Source organism: Pangasianodon hypophthalmus, chromosome 11 (assembly GCF_027358585.1).
Source record: "Pangasianodon hypophthalmus isolate fPanHyp1 chromosome 11, fPanHyp1.pri, whole genome shotgun sequence".
Classification (NCBI taxonomy): Eukaryota; Metazoa; Chordata; class Actinopteri; order Siluriformes; family Pangasiidae; genus Pangasianodon; species Pangasianodon hypophthalmus.
In genome coordinates, this window is record NC_069720.1 from 12,299,217 (window position 1) to 12,323,739 (window position 24,523).

General features: G+C 39.1%; 1 protein-coding gene across 3 annotated transcripts in view; it reads left to right on the forward strand.

The window, feature by feature from the left end:
* Positions 1-24,523, forward strand: part of arhgef18b (rho/rac guanine nucleotide exchange factor (GEF) 18b) — a 61,026-nt gene that overhangs the window by 32,137 nt on the left and 4,366 nt on the right. For all 3 annotated transcript variants that reach the window (XM_026930449.3, XM_053238142.1, XM_053238143.1), the window contains 17 exons: positions 2,009-2,144; positions 2,230-2,336; positions 2,934-3,071; positions 5,137-5,387; positions 6,010-6,135; positions 6,509-6,626; positions 7,759-8,010; positions 9,522-9,598; positions 10,311-10,489; positions 11,003-11,076; positions 12,137-12,322; positions 12,726-12,863; positions 14,077-14,192; positions 14,467-14,523; positions 14,924-14,971; positions 15,550-16,011; positions 23,019-23,337. In XM_026930449.3, the coding sequence (XP_026786250.3) occupies positions 2,009-2,144; positions 2,230-2,336; positions 2,934-3,071; positions 5,137-5,387; positions 6,010-6,135; positions 6,509-6,626; positions 7,759-8,010; positions 9,522-9,598; positions 10,311-10,489; positions 11,003-11,076; positions 12,137-12,322; positions 12,726-12,863; positions 14,077-14,192; positions 14,467-14,523; positions 14,924-14,971; positions 15,550-16,011; positions 23,019-23,337 (2,784 nt within the window). The remainder of the gene's footprint in view (positions 1-2,008; positions 2,145-2,229; positions 2,337-2,933; positions 3,072-5,136; positions 5,388-6,009; positions 6,136-6,508; positions 6,627-7,758; positions 8,011-9,521; positions 9,599-10,310; positions 10,490-11,002; positions 11,077-12,136; positions 12,323-12,725; positions 12,864-14,076; positions 14,193-14,466; positions 14,524-14,923; positions 14,972-15,549; positions 16,012-23,018; positions 23,338-24,523) is intronic.

The following is a 24,523-nucleotide window of genomic DNA, read 5'->3' on the forward strand; positions in this document are numbered from 1 at the left end:
AGATGTTTGTTTAACATTTATGGAAGGGTAAAGCTGTAACTTTAAGTTCAGGACAGAGGAGGTTACACTTTGCAGTAATGCTTTGTGCTGACTTTCCACAACATCAGCTGGAATTATAGACAGATAAAAAAAAAGTACAACATGTCTTTCTTTGGCAAATCGCTGTGTTATAAGAGGAATAAACACTTCGGGACATGCGGTTATAGGTAAATCATCAACTTTGGGGTTGTAACAGTAATTCCGTTTCATCACACCAGCCCATCACTGATCATTTTACTATAACAGCATACACATCTCCATTCAACATTATACATAAATTACAGTTCTTTCATTTTAAATTGCCTAACATTTGCACTTACGAAGGTGAGTCAAATGAAACCTTAATGTTTTTATTTTGCATTATTTTTTGCGAATAGGTGTGACAAAAGAGTAGCGTTTTTCTACATTTTGTTCAATATTAAAGACTGTTTTTTCTTGCAGTTAGAATGAGTTTGCAGGTTGTTCTTGCAATATTTGCAGGATGGTCTTCATTATTTTCTCCATTTTTCACTCTTTGTGGCTTCACGTGGATGAATACGAGTTGCCTGGGTTTCAGTCCTCTCCTGTGAGCTGGAATCCCCTGACAGCAAATTAAAGCTGCTGCACTGTAGCAGGGAAGCTAATTAAAATGAAAATATGATTATGGAAATATGATTCTTAAACTGACATTTGGCATCTTCTAGAAAATTTGGTGCAACTCATGATGCTTGTTGAATTCTTTCAGGGTTGTAGTCATACTAAATCAGAAAAGTGCTAATAAAGTGTTCATATTCACTCTGTTAGCATTTTTACCCAAACTCCACATTTGACCCTGTCTGTTATATCATTACACATCAGTTATGCTGCGCTCATATCCTCTTGGAAGAACTACGCCATCTTCAACCTCCATGCATTCGAGCTACAAAGTGGAGGGAAAAAACATGGATGCCTCCATGTTAGCAACAAATTAGGCAGCTAACTATGATGAGTGTATATTTACCTCCTCACAATAGCGAACTGAATAGTCAGTGTTAAAGATTCAACAAGCCAATATGTCTGTATGTTGATTGATCTGAAGCTGATACTCATGTATACAGTATAAATCAATTTAAAAGTAAAGATGTGCTTCTATCTCTCTCTCTTTGATGCTGTGATGTTTTGACATCGCTTGCTGAACTCGAGGTTGAGGAGACTGTCCCAAGTTTCCAAGTTGAGGGGGTGTTTTCTTTGTTTTTGCCTGGTTCAAGATGAGAAATTCTGAGTTGCTAGTTTTAGTTCAATGCAGTGTCATTCCTCAGTATTCTCCATCACATAGTAAACACTTGATGTAGGTGATTATATTCTGTGCACAAAGTAAAGAATGACATCCTTTATAACTTCGAGGCCATTCAATTATAGGAAAGTAATCACAGACGGTTTAGTGTGTTGTGATTTTTTTTTTCCTATAACTGCTCATCCCAAAATGTTTTTCCTCTTATATCACAGAAAATTGCCCAAGTGTTAAATATAAAGAGTCGTTGGCTCAGCAGTAATCTGCATATTGCTAGATAGAGTAACATGCATGGGTGTGGCTGGGAAGCTGATTAAACCTCCCCAGAGATCTAATGAGATCGAATTATACCTTACCAGTTCCTCTTAATCTCAGCATAAACCGTTCGCTCAACAACCTGTTGCATCGAAACCCCCTCCCGAACAGCAGAAGGAGAGAAGAGAGGCAAAAAGTGGGCTTGTCTTTCAGACTTTGCTTGTCTCTTTATCAAGCACATCGATCCTGTGATTTTTTTTTTCCACTCTTGTCTATGGTTCTTCATCCTCTGAGAAGGCCTGAGAGAGAAGATGGGCCTGGTGATGCGCAGGAAGCATAAAGCTCGGAGAAAGGTCGTGTCTGCTTCGTTGGGGTTTCTCCTTCAGTGTCGCCACCTCAGCTGGCATCTCGGCAACTCCTGGCTCCTCCGTTTCTCCCATTCTTATTTGTCTCGTCTCTCCGCAGCCTCGAGGGAGCCGTGCCTCGCCTCTGATGGCGCCATCCGCACGGATACAGGCATGACCGTCCTGCCCCGAGGAGCCAGCAGGCAGCAAAACGCTCACAGCACCAACCACACGCTCAGCCACACCAGCAGCTCCAGGTCAGTGATGGTGATGGGATGAGGTGATAGTTAGACAGATAGAACTTGAATTCCTTTCGGACCTTTCGGCTCTGTTGTGTTTCAGCTCTATTACAGGGGAGATGGATGAAGTAGACACGTTCAGAGCTAAACGCCACGCTGAGGACACCATCTCCATCACCCCGTCTACTGCCGAGTCCGTCATCGTGGAAGGTCAGGAATTGTTTTTTCTTTTTTAATGTTTATGTATAAAATATGTTTGTTATATATTTTTATGTTATATATCCAGATGTTTCTCAACCTTTTTTAGGGTGTTTTCAATCAGTGTCACTTAGGATTTTGAAATGAAATTTGGATTTTTATCACTGTAGTCTTGCTACAACAGGCTACAAACTGCTGTTTCGATTATGGGCATGCACTGCAAAATATAACATGAATATTACATTTTGGAATGTTTGTGGCTAGAAGCCATGACAGTCCTATGCAGAAGGCCACTGTGCGCTGGCAGTGGCCAGGATAAAGGCTTTGATTAACATGACTGAATGTTGGAAACAGTGCCGCTGTGCTCTGTTGTAAAATTTGCTCAATAGGAACTCCAAACTGAAGGCTAAAAAAATTTCATAATAATATTTTTACAGTTTAATTTATTATTAAATATTTTATAAATCCAGTATATATGCATAGAACTACATAGTAACATGTAGTAAAAAATCTCCTGTGGCTCTCTGCCCCAAGGTACAGAACCAATGTTATATATGTTATGAACTGTAAATGAATCTCAGCTGTGTGTGTGTGTGTGCACGCGCGCAGATGCATACTACAACGTGCGAGTGGAGCTGGACTCAATGGCTCAGGACTTTGAGGTGGAGTCGTGGAGTTTGGCCGTGGATCAACACTTCTTAAAGAAACATTCCAAAGAAGTGATTAAGAGACAGGATGTGATATACGGTGAGTGTGTGTGTGTGTGTGTGTGTGTGTGTGTGTGTGTGCGTGTGTGTGCGTGTGTGTGCGTGTGTGTGCGTGTGTGTGCGTGTGTGTGCGTGTGTGTGTTGTAGACACTGTTCCCTATCTCACCTACACACCCCACCTGCCACACCTTTCACACTGCTTAGTGCTGCACAGCCTCAGAGTGTGTTATCTCTTTCCAGCTGGAAGTGATGTCATGTTTGCTGAACCTGCTTGTGTGTAACAGTAAATTTTATTAAGGAAATGATGAACAATGTAGATAAAGTACTATGTAAATATCCTCTCTAACACATAATTTTGATTTTTTTTGTTGTTGTTGTTCATTAGTAAACATTATGGTAAGCTCTGATTGGTCCATATAACGCAGCAATCTGAAACAGTGAATAGCAGATTTAATATTGTGATTATATCCTGACCAATGTATTGGTTAGCCGATAAATTCCCCATATAGGACCTTTACATGTTTAAACCACATTGTGATGTTATTTTAAACCACAAGCAAGCACACACACACACAAACACACACACACTCCACTAGAGGGCAATAGTCACTTGAGAAAGAAAGGGATTTTGTGTCTGGGACTTTGCCTTATTAAAGTAAACACACACTATCAGTCCCACAATGCACCATGATAGGTAGTGTATCCATTCCATGACAAGAAATACCCATAATGCCATGCTTGCTTTGTTTTGATTCAGACTTCTTACAAATATAAAGAGCATATGTAAGTGTTTTGTAAAGGTCCCTGGAGGATTAGTGGTTAGGCCTCGGGGCTCTCACCGCCATGGCCTGGGTTCAATTCCCGGCCAGGGAGCCTACCCCAGCCACTGGGGTTACACACGACAGTGCACTCCCACTGCCGGTCTAAAGCCCGGATAAAACCTGGGAGGGTTGCGTCAGGAAGGGCATCCAGCGTAAAAACTGTGCCAAATCAAATATGCAGACCAATGAGCCGCTCTGGCGCCCCCTAACGGGAACAGCTGAAAGAACAACAGTGTTTAAGTGTTTTGTAAAGTCATTTCTATAGTCACATGACCTTCATTGTCCTCATGTTTGATACAGGATTAGCCTGTGTAATTTTCTGTAAAATTATCTGTGCAATGTCGAATAAAATTTGAATTTGTCACTGAATGTCGATCACAAATAATAGGGTTCTGTGTAGGGAATAGTGAGCAAGGGACCATTTACAAATAAGGGTGGGAGATATGACAAAAATATTGTATTACAATACTTTAAGAAATTTCTACAGTACGTGATTCTGTAGTTTTGCTAACAAACAACCAGCAAAGCAGTTACTTTTTTAGAAAAACATAAAAAAAAAAGCTGAGTTTGCACATATAACAACACATATATTTTTTTACACAAATAAGAATCTGAAAAAAGGGAAAATAAAAATGCTGTACAAAATTTTAACATTTTACAGATTTAAATATTTACATATGTAAAAATTGTAAAATTCTTACAAATTTAAAGATTCAGAAATTAAAAAAAACTTTTTAAAAAGATTTGGTACAAAATCTTAGCATTTTGTAATTTTAAAGATTCAGTAAAAGAATAAACATTTTATTTTTAAAGATTCTGTAATTTTTTAAAAAAATTTTTATAGCTATTTAAAAAAAATCAGGGCAAAGTTTTCAAATTTTGTAATCCTAACATTTTACAATGTTGAAGAATCAGTATAAAATTTCTTACAAATTTAAAGACAAATTTAAATTTTAACCATTAATTAGCTTATTCTGATCAGAGTTTGTAAATGTTGTAAAAATACTGATGACAGACATTATATTTGAGAAAAGTGTACTGTAACATAATTTATCATGATATAGATATTATACGATCATTATTATCGTTATAATACGCCCTGTTTACAACACAGCAATACTTTGCATTTCTCTTGTTTAAGAGTTAATCTTTTTCTGAGTTCTTGTTATTATTTTCATACTGATTTTCTGTTGTTTGAGTTTGGGTCATTTTAGGAAAGCCACGTCAATCTACAGGTGTCTGTTTATTAGCCGATATTAATTCCATATGAATTGTTTGTTTTAGAGCTGATCCAGACAGAGATGCATCACGTGCGTACGCTGAAGATCATGCTGCTAGTGTACGTGCACGAGCTGCGTGAGACTCTGCAGCTGGACGAACGCAGACTGGACTGTTTATTCCCGCAGTTGGAAAGCCTGCTAGAACTACACGGCCATTTCCTGTCCCGCCTCCGAGGGCGACGCCAGGACACGCTGGAGCCGGGAAGCGAACACAACTACGTCATCCACAGCGTGGCAGATATCCTCAGTGACCAGGTATTTCTGAGTTTGCATAGGGAACAGTTATCATGACATTAAACATCATTTATATCACAGCGCTGTTGAATTCTAGATTCTGATTGGTTAGAAGTTGTTAAATGCTGTTTAAGCTGTTTAACAGTGTAGCTGCAAATCACAGGATTATATTAACATGCTTGTTCTCATACGTTATTGTTTTTATAGTAACAGCTTCTCACAGGTATGCTCCACATAAACGCATAAACGATATGGTGATGTTTTCTGTAAGGAGACGTTTATTGAACATTTATGGAAGGAGTCTCCAGTGTCAGGGCTTTGTAACAGTCAGAAGTTAAGCTGTAAATTTAAGAGCGCTTGGAGAGAGTGAGAGTGAGAGTGAGAGGAAACTGCTATTGTTTTTTAGAAAAAAAAAAAAAAGGGGGGGGGGGGGGGGGGGGAGAGAGAGAAATGACCCCTTAGGACAAATGTAGTTGATAATTTTTCTGCTTTAATTTTGCACTGGAGTTACAAAGCTAATGTAGCTAGCACGTTAGGGAAGTATAGCTACCGGTTTAGCATCATTCTCCTAGATATGTACATAGTAAACCATAGCTTGTACTTTTTGGATGCAGCTTTAGACAGTTGTTTCCCTCTCGTGCAGTTTTCAGGTGAACTCGGAGAGCGGATGAAGGAAAGCTACGGCGCGTTCTGCAGTCACCACACCGAAGCCGTCAACTACTACAAAGAGCAGCTGCAGAGCAACAAGAAATTTCAGAACCATATAAGGGTAGGAGGAGAAGATAGCATCCCTTTCTCCTTTGTTTTTTTTTAAACCCCAAAACACATTTATATTAACATAACTGACCACATCTGAAAAAATTAAAGACTGACAGTATTATAATTACATGTAAATTAGTTCACAATTAGATATTGAAAACATGAAAATATGTTTTTTAACCTTTTTTATACAACGAAACCTCATAATTCTCATAATAATTTTTTTCCTTGTTGTTTTTGAAGTAAGTAACTTACAACCCACCACACTGTGGTTGTTATTATTATTATTATTATTATTATTATTATTATTAAATTCCAAATTGATTAAAGTCTGGATTAATTCAACAATGTCTTGCTGTTCTGTCCTTTTTTTTTATTTATAGAAAATAAACAACTTGTCCATCGTGCGACGGCTCGGCATTCCTGAGTGCATCCTGCTCGTCACGCAGCGCATCACCAAATATCCCGTTCTGGTGGAGCGCATGCTGCAGTACACAGAAGGTCCGACCTGATTTAAAATTTACAGTTTGCTAATGTTTTTAAAAATAGAGTACATTGAGAATAATGAAGAGCATTTTGATAAACTTGAAATCCTTCTAGCGAAGTCGTGTCACTCATCAGGTTTCTTTTGGATTGTGTTGACGGGAGAGGTTAATGGAAGTGATATGTTGTAAGGTCATTAATGATATGCAAAGCTGACTCATTAGCATATTATATACATTTATTTCTTTAGTGGTAGTTTTAATGTAAAAAATAAAAGCTACACTGCTTATTGTACATTCAAAAAGATGAATTAATTACACAGAATTGGCTCAGTATTAATGAGTTGATTAATCGAAGACATCCCAATGTCTTCGATTCCTCTCATACCACAACAGTTTGCCTAGATATTAGAGAATGACACATTATACTTTTATCCATTTATAGTTACATGTAATGTTATAAAACATCCATGAAACAAGTTAGTTCCTGTTCTCACTTATGTTATAGCAGCTATAAACAGTCATTCCCTCACCAGCCCCTCTTTTTAACTCTGTGTGTTATTGAGAAATCACAAAACGTAAACTCCTTTGTCCTGAAACGCAATGATCTTTACAAAGTGCTGACACTGGACACTCGTTCTATAAATGTTAAACAGACATCTCAAGCCAGGTCAGTCACCAGATCCTAACCCAGTTGAGCAGCATTTCACCTCCTGAAGAGGAGACTGAAGGAAGAAAGCCCCCAAAACAAACAACAGCTGAAAGAAGTTGTGGTACAAGCCAGGAAAAGTACCACAAAAGAAGAATATAACAGTTTGGTGATGTCACTGGCTTGATGCAGTTATTGCAAGCAAGGGATATGCAACCAAATATGAAGTGTTATTTACTTTAATTTACTTTAAGTCTATCTGTTCCTATACTGTTGCTCACCTAGAAATTGGGTGGAGTGACCAAAGGTGGCATGTTTTAAGTGTTTAACACATTTAGATGTAAATATCAGGAAATGAAAACTGAAATTCTGACCTATCGTCTCATATTCATCTTCACCTCAAACCTGGATGTCTTCAGAGTATAGCAAAGACAAAAGATTTAGCCTTGCCCTTCCAACACTTAAATCAGTTGTTGTAATGTTGTCCATGTTTTCTCCACAGCCGACTCTGAGGAACACACGGAGCTGGCACAAGCTCTGAGTCTGATTAAAAGTGCCATCATGCATGTGGATGCCCAGGTGAGTCTGTATGAGAAGGAGACACGCCTCAAAGAGATCGCCGCCAAGATGGAGCCTAAAGCATTCGGCAAGATTAAAGATGGCCGCATCTTCAGGAGGGAGGACGTGACACAGGGCAGGAGGCTGCTGTATGAGGGCACAGTCAACTGGAAGGCCGCCTCCGGCAGACTCAAGGGTACGTCCATGAGTTCTAAAGCTGCACTCCTATGAGCAGGTGACAGATAACTAGAACAAGACTCTGTAATAAATACAGTAGTAATATTCCGTTAAGTCATTAGCATAAAATAAAGTTTTGTTACTCCTACTTGTGTCTAAGGCTGCTTTCACACTTGGCAATTTTTGTTCTCAACCACTAGTGCACATTTTATCATTTTACACATAATCCTATGGGAAGTGGTTCTCTGTTTTTTGTTTTTTTTTTTTCTTTTTCCTTTTTCCTTTTTCCTGTTTTCAGAAAAACTTTAACCGCTTTTACCGCTTGTCCAATCAGGTTGCAAGCTGGGGGACTAGCGAGGAAAATGTCATGGTTGACAGTGTGCTGGTGAAACTTGGGTCTTGTTAGAGAGCAGATATAAGGAGATTTCCAACATGTTGAATCAAAATTATTTAATTGCAGATATTCCAGTGTTGCAATGTAACTAAAAATAACAGTAAGTCTATATTTGCGACCTTCACCGTCAGAAGCAGTTCAAATGCTCTTGATTTTCTGTCTCCAGAGCTACAGTGAAGACAAACAACCCCCTCATCACCAGAGCTACACCAAGCTTCATTTTATCTTTATTTATATATATATTTATATTTATCCCCCCCCCCAAGACATCAGTTGTGAAAGCAGGATAAAAAAAAAACTATGACGAATCATAATATGAACTTAGTTTGTTTATTTGAGGTCCTCTGTATTAGTGTCAGTAGAAATGAGCAAAAAGTTTAGTTTTGTAAATGTTCACCCCCCCTCAACACCAAAACTGATTTTACATGGACACATTTGTATGTTGTTAAGGAAAGTAAGATATAAAGTAATAGTGTCATTTTTTTTTTTTTTTTTTTTTTTTTATTATAAAACTGTATGACAGAGTACCGGAGACATTTGTTACAGATACTGTTTTAAAGGCACCAGATGTTGACATGTTTTAGTTTATTACTGTTTACTGATCACTATAGTCAATTATTTATGTTGAAACATTTAATTTCATTATTTCTGAAGGCGTCTTTACGTTACAGAATTTCTTTACATGTGCCAAAGACTTTTGCACGCTACTGCACGTGTTTATAGTTAAGTAAAAATAGTCCTAAATATGGTGGCTTTAATTTGACTGCATTTACAAAAGAAACTCACTTTTACTTGTCCAGACATCTTTACTTTCTGTAATATTTCTTTACAGGTACACAGATGTTCGGTTTATTTTAACCTTTTTATATCTGGTGTAGTATTATTTTGTCCATGTCCGAGTGATGTCTTCATAGAATGAATGAAATCTCAAAATATGTTTGTAAATATATACTATATATCATCTGATGCATTCAGTTCTTCCCCATGAGTTGTTTTCTTCTTTGTTTTCCTCTCTATCTTCTCAGAAAAGTATCTCACATTCTTTTCCTCACATACACAACACTGGATAAACCCGAACTCTTTGACTTATGTGATGTAAAATTCACTTCCTGTTTGTTGCTGTTTTTTCCCCCCAGATATCCTAGCTGTGCTGCTCACAGACGTTCTGCTCCTGCTACAAGACAAGGACCAGAGATATGTTTTCTCTGCTGTGGTACGTTCAGAGCTTTCATATTCATACTTTACAGCATCTGTTCGAGTTGTAGTTGTCATTAAGTGCAGATATTATATTTAGTATAATAGAATATACACTTTTTGGACAGTGTTAGCACTGCAGGAAAATAATAAGCCCCGAGAAGTAAGCATATGTCTTCAGATTTTCAGCAACAGTATAAACCATAAGAGCGTAAATTCAAATACATTATTGTTTCTGTAGTAACAGCTCAGTCACAGGGACATGTATGGTGGATATTTGGATTAGAAATTGTGTGAAATTGTTCATATGGTCATATTTTCTGTAAGGAGATACTTATTTAACATTTATGGAAGAAGTCTCCAGTGTCAGTGCTTTGTAATAGTCAGAGGTAAACAGTAAACTCGTCTGTCCCTGAAATACCTTCTCTTGGTGGAAAAATTAAATTTAACTGAACTGAAACATATTGGATCAGTCCTGAATTGAATCATTGAATCAGTAGTAAATTTAAGTGTTTAATTGTGTCATATTACAAGTATATGATGTTTGTATCGTGTACTACATATCAGGATGTGTATTGTAATATCTGGAAAAGAGATATTTCCACCTCTAGTGTTTTGTACAATATTACACTTTCAGGTTCTACCAGAATCACTCATGTGACATTATTATTTCCCTCTAGCAAACTCAGTCTGGAGTTTCATGGAGAGTAATATTATTTCTGTGTTTGCAGGACGGGAAGCCGTCGGTGATCTCACTGCAGAAGCTAATCGTCAGAGAGGTGGCACATGAGGAAAAGGCAATGTTCCTCATCTGCGCCTCCTCCAACGAGCCCGAGATGTACGAGATCCACACGTCCTCTAAAGAGGAGCGCAACACCTGGATCACGCACATCCGCCAGGCCGTAGACAGGTACAGCTAACATCATCGCAGATATATCAGGAACATGTAACAGGAGCACATAATATCACAATTAAATAAATATAAAACAACAGGTAGAATTATTGAGCCCTGTGCCATGGAGTAAAATGAAAAAAAAATTGACTTCAGAGTTTTATTTAATTTTAAGTTAATTTTAATCCATTATACAGAATAATGTGGGGAAAAACATCAAAATAGTATGGGAGTAGTGACATCACAAATATAGGAAATTATAACAAAGAGCTTCTCATCATTTTTCATATTATTTTTGAATTTGTCAGGTTTTCAATTTATTAATCCTGATTTTTTTAAAGATATTTTTAAAATAGCCCTTTTGATACCAAATGACTCCCAATGAATTTCTCAACATGTGTGTGTGCTTGGATTTTCTTGCTTTTTGACACTCTGTTTGCGTGTGTTTGCATGTGTGTGTGTGTGTGTGTGTGTGTGTGTGTGTGTGTGTGTGTGTGTGTGTGTGTGTGTGTGTGTGTGTTCATGCTGCAGCTGTCCTCACACAGAGCAGAGACTCTTTACTGAAGAGGAGGGAGCAAGACTGCAACGCTTCAGAGAAATTCAAGGTAATACATAGCCACAAGCAGCAATCATTGGGGTCCAAGCATTCCTTTGGACGTAGCACCCCAGTAACTACTTTGTGCAAGTTTGCATAAAATGACTAGAAGGTAGCTAGTTATATCCCATTCAGATTTGCAGATAACATTTATTCTGTCAAATGCCTGCTGAAAGCTGACCGGTCCGAAGTCCACCATTTTTTTTTCAACCATAAATCAAGTGAATTACAAACTAGCATGTAAATATAGCAATCGGACAAGCAGTTACAAGGAAACTACTGTTTGAATGTTACAGCACCCCCTCTCCCTCAAATTCATGTATCGTATAAGTTTATCAAATCTGATGTCAGTAAGCTGAAGCTTTGTGTTTGCTTTATTTCCTGTGTGTTAGTAGCCCTGTCATGGTCAAACAGTTTCCTTATTTCATTATCCCAATATCACAATCTCAATGGAGTAAACTCTGAAAAATCCTAAAGTGGGTGGAGCTTAATGGTTCTCTGGTCTTATTTGTTTGGTTTGAGACAGGAGGAAATACTACATATTGACCATGTTTCATGTCTCTATGACATATGGCTCAGCTTGCACGATCCAGTTTAAAGAAGAAGAAAAGTCCAAACAAAAACAATAAGGTTCCAACAAGGTTCCACATTCTTGTATACATCTGTGTATTCACCATCCCAGCATTCCATTTGGGAAAAGGCTACAGAGCCTTTTTTTTTTTGGATAAAATAATTGTCCATCATAATTCGAATAGTTCAAAGTGTGAAAAACATGGTGTACAGTTAAAAGATTTTTAGAAGTCGTCTTATTAACAAATAAATTGCTAAATCAAAAACAATAAAAGAAAAGCAGTCAATAAAACAAAATGCTTAAAGACACTTCAATTAGGCATTTAAATCGACACATAATTGTTAATTGTTTTAGATATAATATTGTGTTACAGTCTGAATGTTTATTAGCTTTCATATAAAAAAAGATTAGCCTTTGTGCTTTTGCTGGAAAAAGTCAGATTTAGCCACCTTTCTATAAGGAAAGGAAAATGACCTTCTAATAACATTCCTCCTTGCAGAGCATCTGACGGTGAAGGACGCTCAGATAAGGCAGGCTCTCAAGGACAAGCTGCAGTTGTATGCCGACCTGGCCGAGTGTGTGGGTATTTTGGAGGACACAGGAGCTCATCGTCATCTTCTGCTGCGGGGAGACACCTCAGAACTCCAGCAGGGGGAGCAGCTGCTCAAGGGAGCCATAACAGAGGGTAACTGCTCCGTGGCTGTTATCAGTGCTGGGCACCTAGACTGCACTGAAGTTCTCTGTCATGGCCGCTTGTTGGAAATTTGTTGGTTAGACAGTAAGGGATCAGGTCCTCCTTATCTGTATCTATATCTAATTACTCAATTATAAGTGATAATTAATTGTAATTACTGCTCATATGGACCATGATCTGTATTTATTTAGGACCTGACAAATATCAAAGTTTTATTACTGATCCCAATTACAAGGTGCTGAAAAGTTTAAGTGCAAATAGCTTTAGTGATATGATGGAGCGTGAGGGTGCACGTGAGGGTGCACGTGAGGGTGCGCGTGAGGGTGCGCGTGAGGGTGCGCGTGTAGAGCCAGCCACTAAATCAATGTTTTCTTTCCTTGTCTCTTAACTCTAGTGGAGAACCTACAGAACATTCTGGTGTCCAGTGCGAGAGATCTTCCACAGACAGAAGAGAATCAGAGTTCCAGCTCACTGCCCAGGAGAGCAGGAACGTTCGGGGGCTACGACAGCACCATCAGTTTACTGCAGAAGCGTAAGAGCTCTTACAGCTCATTCTCCTACTACTGCAAATAAAGCTGTCTGATGTAACTGTGCATCTCTTATAACTGTTATAACAGCTTAAGTATGCCTTGCATGTTATGGCAACACCATAATACATCTTCTATCTATTATAACAACTGAATAAGCTCTATTGTAACCTTAGATCTGTTATAACAACCACCTAATGTGTTATAACATCACTTAAGTATGTGTTGCATGTTATAACAGCACCCTAATTACGTCTTCTATCTATTGTAACAACCTAGTAACCTCTGTTGTTACCACACATCTGCTGTAATGACTTCTTAACATCATGCATCTTATAACATCATCTTAAGAATGTCTTGTATGTTAATACATTACATTGCCTTAATTGCATCTTGTATCTATTATAAGTTACTAACATCTGTTATAACCTGACATTTGCTATAACGGCTCCTTAAAGTTGTGTCTGTTATAATGTCTTCATAAGTACGTCTTGCATGTTATAACAGCGCTCTCATTACATGTTTCATCTATTATGACAATAACATCTATTGTAGCCTCATATCAGTTATATCATGTGTTGAATATTACTCTTCCTTAACATTATGCATCTGTTATGTCTTAATTAGTGTGCTGTTATAACATGCAAACATACTTAGGTTGTCTAACTATTATAACAGCTTAACCTCATTTGTAACCATACATCTGATATAACGCCGCTAACATCTTGAATGTTATCAGCTTAACATCATGCTAGTTTTAACACTCCTAAGTATGTCTTGCATTTTATAACCACCTGATCACTTTTTCTATCAAGTTTTACAAATTGAATGTTAAAACACCTCCTTAACATCATGCATCTGTAATAATGTTTTCTTAATTATATTTGCCATGTTATAACAGTGCACTAATTACATCTTGTGTCTATTATGACAACTTAATAACATCTATTTGTAACTTCACATCTGTTAGAAACCACTCTTTAACATCTTGAATGTTATATTGGCTCCTTAACGTCATGCTGTAAAATGCATGTCATACTTAAGAAAATGTTACAACAGTGCACTAGTTTTATCTTCTGTCTATTATAACAAGTTGTTAACATCAGCTGTAACCTATCTGTCATAACAGATAATATTCTTAATATTATTCATTTGTTATAACATGGAAAAATGTTTCTCTTTTCTGATCACTATTGTGTGCGTTTGTGTGTTGAACAGAAGGCAGCATGAAGAAACACTCGAATGGAGCAGGAAAGTCCAGGGAGAGAAGTCAGAGAGCTAGTTCCGACCCTCAGCTTAAAGAAATGTGTGCCAGTCAGGGACTGGAAGAGGCTGTGAGAGAACAAACACACATGCACACGCAAACACACACACACACACACACACACACACACACACACACACACTTTCACACATGCAGTGTTAACCTTCTTTTTGTCTCCCCCAAAAGGACATGAGAACATGAGTCACTTATCCGTGTTTCTATCTTAGACGTCATGTTTCTCTTCACTGACACATCACTGTTTTGATCAACACACTTAGTTATGTAATGAGGCCTGCTCTCTCACACACACACATTCTCTCTCTCTCTCTCTCTCTCTCTCTCAGGATAACATTTCTTCACCCAGCTGGAATATGATCTGCTCCAGATTTCCAAACACAGAGGTGAGATACCTAGAGTACTCCAGCTTCCTCTACACCTATTGCATACTTTTAATTACATTTTCCAAGATGGCTATGTTTGCTTCACTGAGACTAACAGAAAGGGGCCACATCTTTTTCACCGTGACTCAGACATAGAGATCTTGTTAACTATACATGGAAAATAAATATGGCCTGTTTATTAATTAATAAAAATTGTAATTGTTGGCACATTGCTATGGTATAAGAGGAATGAAACACTTCAGGAAAATCAACTTCAGTGTAGAAACAGTAACTCTGTTGTAATCACACCACCCGATAATTGATTACTGAGTGTTATTCAAATTCAGTCATGGCCAGTCCAGGTAGTTTTTCAGGCATTGATGCTGTAGTTCTCATTGTCTCTCTGTTCCTGTTTTTGCAGTTCTCTGACCGGGTTCTCCTGCTTTCCCAGCGGCTCTACAGTCTACAGGTAATGTGATATGACTTAAACCTTAATTTATCATGACACTAAATTGACAGAGCGATACTGATATGCCAGGGAAAGTTTAGAAAAGCGACAACAATAAACCGTCAACTCAGCATGATTTGAGTTGTGCAGTGTTTAGTCGGTTTGAGTGGAATCCTGGTGTGTTCTCTCCCGTGGTGTGGTTCTTTAGGCAGGTGAGAACACAGCAGTAATGCTCAGGTGCGAGATCATCTGAACGTGTTGTTTTCGGTCCACTTCCAAGTGAACTTTATTGCAGTGAAAAAGTGATTCAACTTTGAATCGACTCAAGTGCAGGAAGTGAATCAAAAATGCCATGTGTTTTGTGTTTGTAGGCTTGAACTGCAAAATTACAAACGAACCAAAACAATTAATTTCACTCTGATGTGTTCTCGCAAAATGGAGTAATGGGAGTAAAAGCATTCTTAGTGTATATACCGACCAATAGTACTGTAAAACTTAAACAGGGGAGTTAGTAGGAAGTAAAAATAACACTAAAGATGGTCATTCATAGAGCGCCATCAGTTTAACCTATCTGTTTTTCCTCCTCTTCTTTGTTGCAGGCGATTGTGTCTCAGCAGGACAGCATGATCGAGCTGCAGCGGGCATCTCTGTTCTCGGCGGAGCGCCAGCGAGGCACGGACGTACTCCTCGAGCAGGAGAAACAGAGGAACCTGGAGAAGCACCGTGAGGAGATGGCTCATTTCCAGCGTGTCCAGGCACAGCAGCAGCAGGAGCAAGAGCGCTGGGAGCGTGATCGAACGAAGCAGTTGAAACAGAACGAGGCTGAGCAGCTTCGGCTGCAGGAGCGAGAGGATGCGTGCAAGAAGCTGGAGGAGAGACTTGCCCAGGAGAGACAGGAGCTGCAGAACCAGAGGCAGAAGTACCAGCAGGACCTGGAGAGATTACGAGAATCCACGCGGGCTGTAGAGAAGGAGCGAGAGAAGCTTGAACAGCAAAGGAAAATGAAGAAACGCCATACGGCACCCAACACGGCAACAACTTATGGCCATGACACATCGCAGGTGAGGCAGGAACAGAGATAAATGTCTCTTACCCACTTTTTCTGTTTGTTTGGGTAAAATAATGTAAAAATCTTAAACATTAAATTTTTTTGTTCTTTTGAATGCAAAAATATTAGGAAATGTTAGTATTTAAAAATAGTATTTGAATTGTGAAATTCACTTGAACGACTCCACTCTTTCTTAGTTTTTAACCACTCTCCTACCAAAGTGTATTTTCAGCCAAATGACATAAAAAATATATATATATTAAATTAAATGTATCAATGGTTTTTAGACAAGGACACTTACATGCAAAAGAAATATTTCAGGATGGAGTGAAATTTGGCAGAATATACAGTAGAATACAGAGAGGTAAAGCTGTAACTTTTGGTTTTCCGGCATCTTCAGGACAGAGGAGTTTACGCTTAGTGGTTTCTCAGTGACATAATCTGCGTTTTTTTTTTTTTATTATTAACGTCAAGAGAAAGAAAACAGAGAGGCAGTGAGGGACCGACTGTTTATAGCTGCAAGTAAGAACAGCAACTAACTTGTTTCACGGATGTTCGGCAGCATTAAATGTAACTATAACCAGATATATAACATGTTCTTTAAATTCAAATTTGTGATTGTGGGCAAATTGCTGTGGTGTGTGTATATGAGGAATAAAAGCCTTTGGGTTGGTAACACTATGTACTAATAAAACAACGGAGCAACTGCAATGGAAAAATTAGAAGCAAATCATCACAAAGTGTATGTATGAAGAAGCATGAAGGACACGGAATCGGTGCTAAATAAATGCTTAGATAGTTTTAGAACATTTTAGGCTTCGCATCCAACATTTATTTCCTATTTTAGTTCATCCAAATCTCTGGAACACGTGGCATTTCTGCAGTGCTTTGCCTCAGTTTAACAGCTCACATCTAAGAAAAACAACACTGCAACCCAAAACACACTTCCTGCAGTCGAGTCAATCTGGACTCAAATCACTTTCTCACTGCAATCGATTTCACTTGGAAGCGGTCCGAGAAGACCTCGCTCGGACGTTCTTGGACCCGGGTATGATTGGTGTGTTCTCACCTGCCTAAAGAACTGCACCGAGGAGGAGAACACATCAGGGTTCCGTTCAAACACTAAATACTGTGTACGTGAAAGCAGCCTTACGCTCCTTTCTTCTTGGATATATTTTCTCACCCATTTCGTCTCCTGGACTGTAAGCGTAGACCCGACCTGAACAATAGACCACTGTGGCACTGAAACACTCCTCCATTTCCTGTTCCCCCCCTCAGAGTGGGAACGAATCGCTTCTGAACTGAATTCACCTTCTAACGCCTATCAGCTGAGCCGCTCGACCTGTCTCTGTGTAAACAGATCACACAGTACAACACAAAGCCGCTTATTGTGTAGCGCATCGTGGTGCTGCCAAGCTGAGATAACACACACGCTGTGTGTGTGTGTGTGTGTGATGGTACACTGAGATTTATGGGTTTCGGTGTTTTATGACTGTGTATTTTATGTGTGATTGTGGATGAATATTTAATCTGATCTAAGCCTGTTGTCACACATCTCCGGTTCTGTTTTCTCTTTCTTTCTTCTTTTCAACAAATGTCTGTAAATGTGTTTGCACATAAAAGCAGGAAATGACAGTTACCTGTCAGGAGGTTTCACCTGATTTTAAAAGCTTTGACTGATCATTCATCCATCCGCTTGAAGTGCCAATATGTAAGGAAGAAACTGTGTCTTTTGCTGGTAGAGGGAAATAATCAGTGTAGTGATGGCATGGTCTGATGAAGCAGAGTTACTGTGACCACCCTGAAATTAAATATTTTCCCATAACAGCACATCCAGAAGTGTTTTATTCCTCTTAAACCACAGGAATGTGCTGGCAATTACAATTTTTATTTATTAAGGAATGATACATTTGATTTAATGTTGAAACAAGTTAGCTCCTCTAATCACTTAGGTTATAGCAGCGATAAACAGTCATTCAAAGCACTTACACTGGAGACTCCTTCCATTTAGGCTCCTATATGTTAAACATCCCCTTACATAAAAATGAAAGGAAGCAAACAGCGTATTAATTTCTTTTTATTATTATTGTTATTATTATTCCCTCACCATCCTGTCTTTATTCTCTCTCTTGAAATAAATTTTTATTAAGATTTACAGGTACAGATTTACAGATTTAGATTTCTAACTGTTAGAAAGTACTGACACATCTCCGTACACATCTCCATACAGAAAAATCCTTCCCTTTTTTTAATCCGGTTATGTGGAGCATCCTCTGTACAAGTCCCTGTGAATGAGCTGTTACTATATAAATGACAGTGTATTAGAATGAATGCTTTAATATAAACCTGTGAAAACTATTCAACACCTTCTGACCAATCAGATGCTGTATCTTATATAATTATTGAAAAGTGAAAACAAAGAGTATTTGTTCCACCCAGTTTATTGCTCTGGTATGTTATTACACTGATATTATGATGCTGACAGGTTTAAATGTGACGTGTCTGCTGCAGGATTTGTTCAGCTCCTTATCTGTGTGCGGTTTTGTGAATTAGCCTCAGGACTGGAGGTGTCATGCAGATGGTTATCTAATCCACGGTGGTCGTTGTGGCAGTGCAGGAGTGTTTATCCCAGATTAGCTTTTGTCTGTTTGCAGACTGCAAAGAAGCAACATGTATATTGAAGAAATTTAGTGATGAGTGACTAAGTAAGGAATAAAACACTCCGTGTCATGCTGTAAATAATTAACGATGGAGTAGTGTGATGAAGTGGAGTTACTGGTACCACCCTGAAAATGATCATTTTCCTATAGCAGCACATCCCCAAGTGTTTTATTCCTCTTATACCACAAGAATGACATGATACTTTTTATCAGTTTATAGCTACAGTTAATGTTGTGGAATGTCTGCAAAACAAGTTATTTCCTGTTATCACTTACTTTATAGCCACTACAAACAGTTGTTCCCTTACCAGCTTCTCTTTAATTAATCTCTTTAGTTAATATTACAAAAAAACGCAAATATATAATGTATGTGTGTGTGTGTGTGTGTGTGTGTGTGTGTGTGTGTGTGTGTGTATTATTATTATTATTATTATATAATGGTAAGACCAACATGGGCCAAACCATTACAACTACTTGGATGTATTGAAGGTTTGGAGTAACAAATCAGTCCTGATCCTTTCTATGCCTCAGCTACAGTTTCATATCCTGGTGTGTGTGTGTGTGTGTGTGTGTGTGTGTGTGTGTGTGTGTGTGTGTGTGTGTGTGTGTGTGTGTGAGAGTGAGCGAGCGAGCAAGCCAGTGTGGACTAGTCAGGGCATGTTCACACCTTATCAAAGCCTCAGTTTAATTCTCCTGTGTGTGTGTGTGTGTGTGTGTGTGTGTGTGTGTGTGTGTGTGTGTGTGTGTGTGTGTGTGTGTGTGTGTGCTGTTATCATGCTTGCGGGATTTACAGTCCAACTGAACGAATTGCAAAAGGCATTGTGTGTTTAGGAAATGAGGTTTTATGATAAAGGTTATCTTTGTTTAATTGAGGAAGTGGTTAATGTAACTTTGACAGATGTTCATGCTGTACAGTAGCCGTGAGATTTAATGTGAGGCTCACAAAAGTTTAAACTTCACCAGAATTGTATTATTACAGAGAATTATTTGTGACGTGTTTTTATTTGTCTTCACTTCTGTCTGAGTTCCTTATTTGTTTTCTTGGCCTCCACCTCATTAGTGAACATTAGTGGATTAGTTAACATGAGCGATTATTATCATGAGTGATTAGTGATCATTACTGATATGAAGATCTGAAGAAGGCGTGGCCTCTACTGTCAGCACCAGTGAAAATGGGCATGGTGTCTGTCAGTTTTATTGAAGGTGGGCGTGGCCTATGTGCTGTCCATCCCATTGGAGATGGCTCCTCTGAGCATCAGTTCTGTTGCAGGTGGGCATGTCTTCCGTACCTCAGTCCTAGTGAAGGTGTGGCCTCTGAGCATCAGTCCCAAAAATGTAGGTGTGGCCTCTGCGTCAGTTTCCCAGTAAATATGCATTTGCATATCCGTCACATTAAAGGTGGGTGTGGCCTCTGTGCATCAGTCCTACTGAAGCAGGCATGGCATCTGTGTCAGATGAATCATCTGAGTTCCAGTGAAGGAGGCATGGCCTCTGAGCATCAGTCTCAGTGAAGGTATGGCTCCTGTACTAAGCTGTAGCCTCTGTGCGGTCAGTACAAGAGAAGTGGGTGTGGCATCGGTTTCCCAGTAAGTGTGAGTCTTCATTCGGGTCCCATTGAAGATGGGCGGGGCCTCTCACTCTTCAGAGATAACAATGAGTTATATTGTATCCCAAAGAAACAACTGTAAATCATGTTGTAGTGAATCATTTCTGCCTTTTTGATAGCATGATCTTATTACTTATTACTTCCACGTCTCATATAAACACATCTCTGTGTTTATATTCCTAACACTAACCTTCATGTTTCTTTTCGCCTTCTGGAGTTATGATTGTATGATTCTATATTATTACTGTCTCTCCAGTGCAGTTTAATTTTCCTGAAGTTTTCACACAGCACTCATCTCAGCCTCAAAAACTCCCATTATTTTGTTTCTAAGGAATCTGTTATGCTCATGTTGAGTCCTGGTTTCTGTGCGAGAGGGGAAAAACCTCTAAGGTAGGTATTTATCACCAGGGTTTAAGAGGTAGCTGTTCAAAGGGAACTCCGCAGTTTGTGGCCAGAAGGCCTGAAATAAGTTTGCAGAAGGAATTCGGTAAAGTGTGAGCACTGGAGGAGCCGCAGTGTGTAATTTACTTGCCAGAAACCTCTCGTTACTGGTTCACAGCCAGCTTTAATTGTTTAGGTGATGTCAGTCAACTTTTTTTCCTCCCGTTTTTCTCATCCTGTCTTTTTCCCCCTGTGGAAAGTGCATATGTACACAACAGCACTTTGAGAGAGAGAAAACAATGGAGCATCTGTGTGAAGAGAGACAGGAGTGTTGGGAAAGCTTGCTGTGCTCTGCAAAAGCAGACTTGCCCCGAGGCAGATCACAGGGCCTTCAAGCTTTGAAGCGTTTTTCTGTTTTCGTTAGTTAATAAGGGAGATTTGGTCACAGTGAGGCAGCCAGAGGAACCATCACAGCTGGGAACATCTGCTTCTACAGAGAAATAGAAGATCTATTATATGGATGTCATATTCATTAGCATGCAGAGGTTTGAATCATGCATCTGCAACAGGACGTCTGTGAAGTTGGGTGTAATGGTGATGAAAATGGATTTGGGAAAAATAAGTGATAAGCAGTTCATTGATGGTATAAATTTAAACTACACATTTGATAAAATAGGTGGCATGTTTACAAAATGAGTTTTTTTCTGTGAGTATTAATCAAACAGGGATGTCATGGAAGATTTTATTTAATCACGTTCATGTTGGTTGCCACCGTGTGCTGCTAGCAATGAACTCACCCTCATCCTCGCTCTCGAGTTTTATATTATAGATTTATGGTGCACAGAGCAATATCAGTGAACATGATCATTAAAATGAGCGCAAAGTGAATTGCATCAAGAAAAATGTAAACACTGGTGACAGGAAGTGGGCGTGCCATACTGCTCAGTGCTGTATTTGATATTTTCACAGAGCTCAATTTGCAGTCTGCTTTGTTTAATTGCCATCATTAATCATGATATATGTCCCGATCACTCTAATTTCATATCGCCTGTTCATTAGTGTGACGCCACACACTACGCTTGCGTCTGGCACTGGTTGTCAGTATCAGCTAATTACCTTTTTCGAAATTTCAAAATGGATATAAAGTTTTTGGGTTTTTTTTTGTGACGGCTTAACGTTTCAAGAGCAAATCACACACGCAAGACTGATAACGCACCACTAATAACAGGCTACAGGTTAATAGTTATAATTAGACAAAATGACTAATCAGGAGTGTGTTTAGTAGATTGGTAGGGAGGGAAAGAGCTACACACACAGGTTTTTCCTGTTAGTGTCTGAAAATGAAAGATCTTTCCTAATCTCTCACCCATGCAATCAGACGCTCCCTTTCTCTAGCTGTGTTTGATCAATTTATCCACAGCTCTGTCTGATCTCATTCATGTGTGTGTGTGTGTGTGTGTGTGTGTGGGTGTGTGTGTGTGTGGGTGTGTGTGTGTGTGTGGGTTGGTTATTTTCCCACTGAGCAGGAAGTGCAACACATGTGCTTCATTTGCCTTATACTCGTAAAGTATCTTGTGTTTGTGTAGACGAAACACACACACACACACACACACACACACACACACACACACACTGTATTTCCTCCACCAAGTCATGCTCTTTCGGCTGTCGCCTTCAAAACCCGTTAGTCCTGTGACTGAACAAAGTGGTGACAGGAAATGCCTTTCCTGATCCTTGGGTTTGAGCTTGGCTTTTCATGTAACGCTTCTTTTGGCGTGGTTTAATCAGGTCCTGCCTGTCTTTTTCTCAGAAATCCAACATCAGACATGCTGATGCGCCCACACACGCCTCACACACAGCTGTTCTTCCTTTCAAATTGTTTCTGTCTCAGAAGAAATGATCCACAAAAACAGATAATCAACAAATCCTAAATGTTTATTTAACATTTATGGCAGGAGACTCCTGTGTCAATGCTTTGTAACAGTCAGAGATAAAGCTGTAACTAAGTTTTCTGATATCTTCAGGACATATACACTTTACTGTTGGTAAGGGTCTGAGGACAGGAACTTTGCAGATGTTACACAACATTAAATGTAACTATTAACAATAATAAAATGTGTGCCATATTGTTCTTTAATAAATAAAATTTTAAGAAATAAAAAAAATAACTTATAATCTTAGCAGATTTCTGTCACATAAGAGGAGAAAAACTGTTGGAATGTGCCGTTATAGGAAAATAATCAACCTCAGGGTGCTAACAGGAACTCCACTACAACAACAGCTTTACTTTATCATAACTCTGTGATTGTGTTCTCTGATCTCTTAAGTAGCATTCACATTAAAATGTTTAATTCTCCATATAAAATTCTCCAGCTCACCATGTCCTCCAGTTTTAATGGTGACATCCTGGGAAACTCTGGAACGGATTCGGTCCCCCCGTCCCTCTGTCAGCTCCGCCCCACCGTCTCGTTATCTACTGCTGATTACTCCGATAGGATAGACGTGCCGCCGCGCCGGGAGAGTGGCACCGCCGTGCCCGCCAAAACCGAGGTGCCCATCCACCTGGTCAGCGCCACCAACCAGCTGCACAAACAGGGCGGAGTCCAGCAGCAGATCCCCACCAAGCTCGCCACACTGAAGAGCAAGGACAAGAGCACCAAAAGCAAAGGCTCACATCGCACAGAAAGCTCAGGTAGAGTTTCTAACCACACAAATACATGCTGCATGGATAAGTGAACCTGCAGTAACAACTATAACTCAAGATATAGAACTTTATAGTGTTTCTCAGCCGATGAGTGAGGTGAGCGTGTGCAGATGTGTGTGTGTGTGTGTGTGTGTGTGTTTGTATGTGTGTGTGTAAGTGTGTGTCTTCCCCATCACATTACTCCACACATCTTTGTAGGAGGAGTTTCTCTGGAGGTTGTCATGTGGTAATTTGATATTGGTAAAATACTCGAAATTCAAATGAGTGAGTTTGAGAAAAAAAAAAACAGGCATCTCTCATTTGAGGTCAAAATGTGTGTCTGTGCTGCATTTCCTTCTCTCATAGTGTAAAAGTGTAAAAGCACAAAACACAGAGCGTGCATCCAAATAAAAAGATGCCAATGCTTTAATATTTATTGTAAATAAAGAGGACCAAACTTTCGTTTCGTCTCCTCTCCCAAACACAGCCTAGGGGTGCCAATACATTAATCTTTAGTGGGATTAAAGTGGAGCAAATGTTCATTCTCTCCATGCACCTGAACACAGCCAAGGATGCCAATACTTGTTGTTTAGTTCAATTAAAGAGGAGTAAACCTTCGCTATGCACAAAGTTTCAAATATTGTTATACCCTATTAGGGCTCAAACATAGTGAATAAGAAGCCATTTGGGATTTGTTCCAATTACAAGTTAGTGGATTTTACCCTGGTCGCAGTAAAGAAATGTAAGATCAAGATGAATAGTGATGTTAAAATTTTACTGTAGGTAAAGAAAAACATTAAAATGAATCTGAAACACAAAATTGAGGTTTTAAACTGTGATGTTGCCTCTTAAATCTGCCAGACAAGCGAGAAACTATGGCAGACACTACACGAGTCTACAGGAGATTTTTGTGCCGTTAGAGAAGCGACTCCATTCAGAGACGTTAATCAGGACGTCTGCACTATTTTAGCTCCGCCCACACATCCCTGCGCAGCTTACAGGTACCTGGGTATGAAGGGGAACCAAATATAGTGCCAGTGTGGAGGACTGAGAGTAATCTGCTGAGTCAGGGGGTACCTTCCAATGGAAAAGCGCTAGTATTCACAACCAAAGCAGATCTCTGCGCTTCAGAGTTTAGTTCCTGATCTAACGCACCTGCTCCTTCTTATTCAGGCCTTGCGTGTACTCCAGTGCT